Source organism: Euprymna scolopes, chromosome 46 (assembly GCF_053919585.1).
Source record: "Euprymna scolopes isolate OS-2025 chromosome 46, ASM5391958v1, whole genome shotgun sequence".
In the NCBI taxonomy this organism is placed as follows: Eukaryota; Metazoa; Mollusca; class Cephalopoda; order Sepiida; family Sepiolidae; genus Euprymna; species Euprymna scolopes.
In genome coordinates, this window is record NC_136527.1 from 13688023 (window position 1) to 13697372 (window position 9350).

Here is a 9350-nt window from a genome sequence, read left to right on the forward strand (position 1 = left end):
TCCTTCGGGGTATGGGTTCGAGCCTGCCTTCCTACTACCATTCCCCCCCACACACACACACACACACTTTATGTCATGCTGTTGTATATTGAAAGGGGACAGCTCCCAGATTTTAGTTAGAAACTAATTAGGGTCGAAGATAATTATAATCAAAAGGATAATGCTGGAATCGAACCGATATCAGAAGTTAAAAGGAATGCATATTGTCATTTAGATACGATTCCTGGGATGCAATGGAACTATAGTGAACACCCTCAAAACAATAACTTGAACTCAGACCTCGTTCTCAAGACTGCTGTGTGTGATACCAATTGAAGATATACGAGAGAGAGAGCGATACTTATTGGTCTTACAATAATCACCTTTGCTAAGAGACAAGAGTTATCTGTCCTTTGCGAGAATTCAAAATAAAGGTCGATGCCGAAATTGACTTCGCGAGGTACAATTAATCTCGTAATTCTTTTAGTTATGAAATTGCTAAATTAATTTACAGTGAACCGTTTTCATCCATTTATTTCTCCATTTTTAATTGTTTTAAAGATTCATCAAGAAACAGTTGATAACTCCCCCCCCCCATGATACTGTGCCTTAAGATTAGCCCTGCTGAAAGACAATATTTATATTCCCTTTTCGAGAAATTAAAGCAGGCAACTTCTATCTTGCACATCAAAGACGAAAATTTAAAGTAAACCTGCTACAGAGATCGGCTTAGCGACGGTTAATCAATTCCGTTCCATTGTAATTCTTTCAGTTTCAAAATAGTTGTGTTTACATTTAAATCACTTTCATCCATTTATTTCTTCACATTTGTGCCAACACTTTACAATGATCTATTGAGGATCAGCATTAACGATGGTGGAAAGTCCCGTAAGAGTTTTACCGAGGTTTATAATAGACTATACAGACCTTGAAGATAGCAATAGAAAACCCAAGTCTGGTACAGAGCGGACAAGTTATCAGCCTCAATCACAGCAATTCCTTTCGTTGCCAAATTGTTGACTTCTGCATCGTTTAATTATATCGAGTAGTTTTCATCCATTTATTTCTACATATTTTTTTTTCACGGCGTATTATCAAGATTTTATTAAATAGTGATCAAAAAGGCAGCTGACACGTAAAATTGTTCAAGAATATGGGATGCCCTTTTAAATAGGTCGCGAAGCCTTACGTGGACTACAAGTAGCCATAAGTTTTAATTTTTTTGAATAGAGCAAAACAAGTACTCTACGGTGGTGAATAATTTTGTCTGATAATTTTTGTTTTAATTTATACATGTACTCCATTGTTTGTAGTTCGCGAGTGGGTCAACTCGGAAAGTTTCTGGAAGCAAATCGTCCGATGCTCCGTATACAATGACACCTTTAATCAAGTTGCTGTTATGTCGATAAAATTCTTGGACCATCTCCCTAATCGTATCCAGGTCGGCAGCATTGAAACTGTCGGTAGTCTTAGATCCAAAAAAATCCGTGTCGCAGCTAGAGACTGGGTTAGTTTCGGCTTCCGGTATGGTGCAGGTGACAGAGGTCTGCTCTGAAGACGTCGGATCCGATTTTTTGAAGTTACTCTGCAAATATAACCGGATATGCGAACCAATCGAGCCGGATCTCATTACGACACTCTGGAAGTTGAAGAGAACCTCATACAGCTTCATGAGAATTTTACCAATGTCGAGGGTAGACCAGTTAACACGGGCCATTCGGGCAAGAGCGAGAACACAGGTAGACCCGGGCAAAATCGTGTTAGATAGCATTGCGGCGCAAATGAGATACTATAAAATAAAAGTTAGAAAATAAGGCATGCGTTGACTTAATATTAATTGGAAGGCGATAAACGTACGATTAAAAAAAGATTAAAAAACGAAATTAGAATATTAAGTCTAAATACAGAAATTTCGGCACTTCTGCAGTATACGGACGGCCATTTTTTGTGGTGCAATTCACTAGAACGTCGCTAGGTAGCGCTTCTGTCAAAGAACAGGTGGATGATTTTTGTTGACTCTTAAATGTTGCTTTAATTCGAAAAAAAAAAAAAAATTATATATATATATTATATATATAAAATGTTTAATTTAAATTTGTTCGGAAAACAAACGAAAAATCTAATATGGTTTTAATTCCAAATTAAAATGATTTTCTTGCGCAGACTTCAATGTTTTTACAATTATATTTTGATACGATAAAGGTTTGGGTTTTCAAATATTTGTGTTCGGAAAAACTTAGTGTTATTCGATCTAAAAGAAAGCTATCGCTCCCTTACAATGGCTGCCGTCTGTATACTGCAGAAGAGCCGAAATTTATCAATAGATAAATTTTAGCAGGCCACCTCGCATTGCCTGGTCGTAAAATACGCTTAAATGATATTTTAATTTGTCCAGATTTAGGATATATTACAGTTGTCATTTCAAAAGTATTAAAATTTGGTTGCCATCAGCTAGAATCGAAACGAAAAGCAAAATTGAAACATTCAAAGCTGGTGACGTTACCACTGTACCAACGTGACACGCAAGTGAATCGATTAACATAAATTTACGAAATGTATAATTTTTCAATTTGACCCATTAAAAACTATTTTAACCGGCTAAAGATCGATAAAAGGACGGGTCAAAAAAAAAAAAAAAAAAAAAAAAAAAAAAAAAAATCCAAATTAAAAAAAAAAAAAAAAAAAAAAAATCCAAATTAAAAAAAAAAAAAAAATCCAAATCCAAATTAAAAAAAAAAAAAAAATCCAAATCCAAAAAAAAAAAAAAAAAAAAAAAATCCAAATCCAAAAAAAAAAAAAAAAAAAAAAAAAATCCAAATTCAAAAAAAAAAAAAAAAAAAAAAAAATCCAAATTCAAAAAAAAAAAAAAAAAAAAAAAAAAAAATCCAAATTCAAAAAAAAAAAAAAAAAAAAAAAAAAAATCCAAATCCAAAAAAAAAAAAAAAAAAAAAAAATCCAAATTCAAAAAAAAAAAAAAAAAAAAAAAAAAAAATCCAAATTCAAAAAAAAAAAAAAAAAAAAAAATCCAAATTCAAAAAAAAAAAAAAAAAAAATCCAAATTCAAAAAAAAAAAAAAAAAAAATCCAAATTCAAAAAAAAAAAAAAAAAAAAAAAAATCCAAATTCAAAAAAAAAAAAAAAAAAAAAATCCAAATTCAAAAAAAAAAAAATCAAATTGATCAAGTTGGGCTTGTTTATGTAGATTTACAATAGTTTGATTTCAATAGCAGATTGTAGCAGTTTCAATTTGCAGATTTTTTATCTAGTTCCAGTAGAATTATCTCTCCTTTTTAAACACGGACCAAAAAACGTCCTAGTTAAAACTAAATGACTTTAGTTTTTGTTTTTTTTTGGGGGGGGGGATATTCCCGTTAAGTGAGATTTCTATATTTTAATTAGGTTGAATTCTGGTCTTAGCGAGCGTTCGAACTATTTGCAACTGAAAAGCTGGACTGTTTCAAAATAGATTTTATTTGCCATCAAGGAAAGGAATTTTACGCAGACAATCTTACGATAAGAAAAAATATGAAACCTACTTCCAAAGAAAATTTTCATATTAAATCTTAAAGAAAAAAAAGTTGGCGGACAGGTTCTTGCCAGATTACCGAAATTAAGCCACTTCAAGTATGACCTGTACCAGATAGGTGACCATTTGGGAAGGTCATACGCTGTATGTATTGCGCAGAGCCGTAGATATTTCCAAGGTAGTATCGAGGGAGGGGCGCTTAACTTACTGGGAGAGATACATTCCCGAATCAAGCAATCGGAAACTATCTACTCGTCTTCCCGAGATTAGCATAGTTGTCTCCCCTTAATAAACATGAATCAAAATAAGGTCATAAAATATCCAGGTTTTGCTTTGGCCTATAATGTCAGAGCATGAGGCGAATACTAAATATCTTGGAAATTGAATTTGAATGTTCAACTACACTTAAAAGCCGGTTGTGTCCAAAAAAAATTCAATACGAAAAGTTAAGACACCGGAAGTGGACTTGGTTTACCCAAATATGGAAGTCAGTAAACAGGAAGTGAAATACAAAGCTACGTGGAAATAATTTTTAAATTAGTTTTAACAGTACTATCATGCAACAAGAGAAACATTTTTCTTAATTTCTATAAATAATTTTGTTTTTAACACTTGTGTTGTCCCGGAAAAAAAAAAAAAAAAAAAAAAAAATGAATTCGGGGGATGGTGTCCTGAATATATTTATGTTTTCACAATTTTATCATAGGTTGTGTCGTAAATGTTTTAAAGCGCGTGTTTTATTAACACCCATTTTTCGTTTCATGCTTAGCAAGTTCCATTTCACATTTAGATAAATGGTGTCTACTTACAGTGTTAAGGTTGCATACTGAATTCCTGGAAATTCAGTATGCAAGATTGAGAAAAACGCTTTAAAAAGCGTAAACGTGCGAAAATGCGAAATCCAAACCAGATAATCATCGAATTTGACCTGATGTCGTGAGATTCCGCTTATTCACATGTTGACTCGTTTCAAGGGTACTTTTCTTGAATTTAAGATGCATAATACTAACTGGAACTTTTTAAATTCCAATTATTCCTCGTATTTTTCCGTTGCCGTGACCTTTATGCATTAAAGATAGTTTAGTTAAAAAAATTCGGGGGATATTTTGAATTACATTTGGGAAAATACGGTCGATGTGGCCTGGTTGACCCACTGAAAATCGCATTTTTAAGGGTATTCGGGTTCGCCATGAACGAATATCACGCTTAAAATCCTCGCTGGGAAGTTTACGATAGTTTATATTAGATTAAGACTTTGATAGATTTCGCTGGTCGCCATCATGTCGATTTCTTGGGCGTTTTGTAACTACGTTAGTACGTATGCGCGCAGATATTACAGCTATACCACTTAAAGTTGTACCAAGCGTTCACTCTTGCAGTAACCGAACGTTTTTACCATTTGTTCCAAATTTCAAGACTGACTTGAAGATCTTTTTTCATTCAATTTGAAAAAAATTGTGGCCATTTATTAGCTAGTTTTCGTTTTCAACTTTCTTTCCAATTAAAATAAAAGGTATTATTATACAAACACCGTGACAGCGTTAGGGTTAGGGTTGGGGTTAATTCGCTGTCACGGTGTTTGTATAGTTTTACCAAATAAAAAGAGGGGGGGCGATTTAAAGTCTTAAGCCAAACTCGAGAAATTGACGACCTTATACACATATGGTGTGCGCGATATTCGTTCATTGACCCGAATACTCGGAAAAGGAACTCTGAAACAACGACGCCACGTTTACCAAGAATACAGAAAAATCTTCGGTATATGTACTATCACGAAACAATGTTATATTCCAAATATCACGTAAATTTATCAAATGGGTTTTTATTCAAGAAGCGATTAAGTATTCTTGGCAGCCATTGTTGATCTTAAATCATTTTTCGTTAGTCGAATAAATTTGTCCGTACTTTAATTTATTCCTAAATAAAATAAAAATGAATATCTTCGTTCCGTGACGGATAGGTACATGCGATTTTTTTGCATTTATTTTTATTATTATTATTTTTTTTTTTTTTTAAGTAATTTAAAATTTAAGAACACAATACATTTCGACATTTTTATAACATGGCTCGGTTCGATTTATTCCGGGTGTTTATGTAAATAGGATTCGGCAAAATGAGTTTTTCTTTTTTAATTCAACTAAATACGAGAATAAGGCGTGGTTATATTTTACGTCTTATGGGTAGTAACTAGATAAAATAAATATAAATATCTTCACATTCGAAGAGTCGATATTCATTGTTAGCATACCCGAAAACCTAGAATATCACAGGTAAACGTGGGGCTGATAAGGAGTGTAGCAATATAACATTTATCAAACGTAAAAGCTAGTGTAATCCCTGCCAGCCATTTTTTTTCACAACGGAGAAATTAATGCGCATGCGTGTAAAGAAATTACATCTTTTCACTTCCTTGAGTAATTTCATGCAAAGAAACGCTTTTGGAATAAATACCCAACCGTGTCAGCATATTCGAAAACCTAGAAAAGGTTACGTTTGGAATGTGAACGGGACTTCATGCAAGAAATTTACCAATAAAAAAATTAAGCATTTAAGTCAGTTTACATTTTTCACCTCAAACAAGGCACATTGCCACTTCGGTGTAGGGGGCTACTGTCAGGGGCAACAACTACTGGGGTACTATGTTGGGATTTGGGCAGCAAGATGTCGGTTCACGTTACGCTTGAACTTCTGCATGTCAGTACAGTTGGGGAAGCAGGGACCTGGAATGAAATTCCAGAGTTTAGCGGTTCTGGGGAAGAAACTACTGGAACAGAAAGATCTTTTACATCTAGGAATCTTTGTGGTGGTGGGATTTAGCTGCCTGTCGGGTTTGTCGAGGGTGTCTACATCGGGGGGGGCACAAGTTTATGACGAATGTGTTCTAGTAAAAAAAAAAAAAATAAATAAATAAATAAATAAAAAATAAAATAAATAAAATAAGCCTTTCGTATATTCCTGTTGGTTGGAGACGTCTATCACAATAAGGGGGGGGGAGGAATTGATCGAAATTGAAGTTTTTTTTTTGTAGAAAAAAAAAAACTCCGATCAAAAATGACCTGTATCTATCAGGTCACTAAGAGTAGACCCGAAGAACGCCCCTGAAAAACGGTATCCAGCCAGATGTAGTTTCCAATATTTAAGACTCGTTTTTAGATTGCATACTCTTGAGATTTGCAAAGCGTTGTACTCTTTATATAGTTATCAAAACTAGATTAGTTAACGCTTCCTACCACATTAAGATTTTTAATCTGAAACGACATTTATAACTATTAAGGGGGGGGGGGGTGATACTGTACTTTCACAGAATAGATACATAAATTTGGTACTTATGCAGAGGAATGCTGAAATAGCGTTACTTCGAAACCCATTCTTAACATGGGAGGGTTTTGTGACTTCTGTAAAAATAATTTTTTGCATTTAGTCCAACTCACCGTTCACATTTGAAATACCGACTTTAGGTTTTGGAGTGTGCTAACAGCGAATACTAGTTAATTCGGGCTGATAAATAGTCTACCAGAAAATGTTAGCCAACGTAAAACGAACGTTAATACTGGCAGCCATTTTTTTTCTACAACCTAGCAGTGCAACTGAAGCAGACAAAGCAAATTGTTTCAACGAATACTAGTTAATTTGGGCTGAAATACTTACTTGTACTTGAAACGACATTCACCCTGGAGGAGTTGAGTCGGCTTCATGAAGATGCACATCTCGTACCGCTGCGGCCCAAGCCCGGCGATCGGAGGCAAGATCCCGAGTGAGCAATAGCCAGTCACGTCTCCAACGAGACAGGCCATAGATGAGCGGGCCCGAAATAAGCTCAGCGTCGGCTTTGATAGTCCCGAGCCACGTTCTTAGCTGGCCACCGACACGTTTTTTTCAGCCGGGTAGAGGACGTGGGGAGATAGCCTCGTGGATAAAGACCCCCGGCATCACAGCGAGAGGCATGGCTGATAAATAGTCTACCAGAAAATGTTAGCCAACGTAAAACGAACGTTAATACTGGCAGCCATTTTTTTTCCCACAACCTAGCAGTGCAACTGAAGCAGACAAAGCAAATTGTTTCAACGCCCCCGCCCCGAAAAAAAATAAAATAGGGCGTTTATTCCGGGAGCCATTATTAACATTACGGGTAAATTTCAAAGTCGTAATTGTTTTACACGCAGCCGCATTAGTTACTCGGCTGTGTGGGAAGGGGGGAATGCTAACAGGAAGTTTTCACGTTGGAAAACAAGTGTTTTCCTATTAGGTAAACTTTAATACCCAGGTTTCCCTGCGATATTCGTTTTCAGCATACCCGGCAACCTAAAGTCGACATTTCGAATATGAAGAGTTTGTGTTCATGGTAAAAAAAAAAAAAAAAAAATTAACTAGTCAAAAACGTAACGTACCCCTTCCGAATGTTAAGGGCTTGTTTAGAAAGCCATTCTTAATATAGGGGGAAAAATGGTTATTTTCATCGATACAGCACATTGAAAGACATTTCTAGTTAAAATTTAACTGCTGAAAAAAAAAAAAAAAATAAAAAAAAAAAATAAAAAAAGTTTTCTGGATTGATCTGGAAAATCGAAACCCTCGCCGGAAGTTATTACGGATTAGAGATTTATATCAATTTAATGCGGACACTTGCGTGCCCTTCTGATTTGTCAATAAAAATGAAAAGGTAAAATTATCGCCTTAGAAGAGACGATATGATTCCATTTCCGTTTGATTTTTTTTTGCAGACTATCGAAAATGTGAGGTGGCATGATGCGGCCTTTACTTGAAACCACAACAAAGACCATAACCGTGGACGGAAACTATTTTCATCACCTTGGGCACGTCCCGGCTATTTGTGGTAATCCAGCGGTGCATTTTGAGGGTGCTGGCAATGGTCCTGTTATCTTGGATTAGAGAGCAGGAGTTGTACAGCGGCGCATCTCCGACTTCGCTCGTTGAACATTGTGTACAAATCCCAAGAGCGATAGAAGTCGGCTTGAAAGTCAACACCAAGGTGTACCTGGATGTGCTGAATAGTGTGATCCGTTGATACAATCCAGTGGCCGCTGGCATACCCTAGGTGTGGCAGCAGGATTCGTCGCAGGCCCACAAGTCGAAAGAGACTTCGGCTTGATTTCAGGAATGCTACGACTTTATACCCTTCTCTCACTGCCCCCCTCCCCTGAACGCGACTACTTCGTTTGGTCGTATGTCGAGAACACCAACATGACCTCTCACAACACCAAAGCCAATCTTATCACTGCCATCCACCGAGCTCCCACACTGAGGCGATGATGGAGACTGAAGGCGGCTACATTGAATAGATGCTAGCTCTACTACATAAGTTACCCGACTGATTTTTCATTAAAAAAAAAAAAAAAAAAAAAGTCTTAAAATAGATGTAGTTTTGTTTTTAAATCGACACCGTCATCGTTTCACCTTGAATACGGTACGTTATCTGCAAAAAATTTGGAAACCTTCGCCGGAAATTATATTACGGAGGAGGGTTTCAATCCGACCAGACACTTTTCGGGCTTGTTAATAGTAAACTTATTTAAATAAACAAAAAAGAGATGTATTTACCGTTTAGTTTGGTGTACAAACTTGAAGCTTTTTTGGATTTCTTTCGAATACCCGTTCTCACGACCACAGCTGGGAATGATAACGCTTTCAATACTCACAGCGTTTGTATTTATCAAAGAAAAAAAATAATGGACGAATCCATTGTAACTAATGTATACGGATGTTTTCGGTGTTTCGGGATTAACCCTTTTTTTTTTTTACAATCTTTTTCATGCCAACAAAAATTACCTCGACACCATTCTGGCTATCTAAGGACTGCCCTGGTCTGGTTTTCGTACTTAGGTGTC

The 9350-nt window shown here is 35.7% G+C and overlaps 1 protein-coding gene across 1 annotated transcript; it reads right to left on the bottom strand.

Annotated features, from left to right (window-relative positions):
* Window positions 1-296: 296 nt before the first annotated feature.
* Window positions 297-9145, bottom strand: LOC145270534 (uncharacterized). The gene is made up of 2 exons (XM_080126181.1): window positions 9064-9145; window positions 297-1768 (listed from the first exon to the last, which is right to left on the bottom strand). The coding sequence occupies exon 2, from the start codon at window positions 1748-1750 to the stop codon at window positions 1262-1264; it is 489 nt and encodes a 162-aa protein (XP_079982307.1). The 5' UTR covers window positions 1751-1768; window positions 9064-9145; the 3' UTR covers window positions 297-1261.
* Window positions 9146-9350: the final 205 nt, after the last annotated feature.

Coding starts and splice junctions, on each gene's coding strand:
- LOC145270534 (XM_080126181.1), bottom strand. CDS start 1,750: ATGCTATCTAACACGATTTTGCCCGGGTCTACCTGTGTTCTCGCTCTT.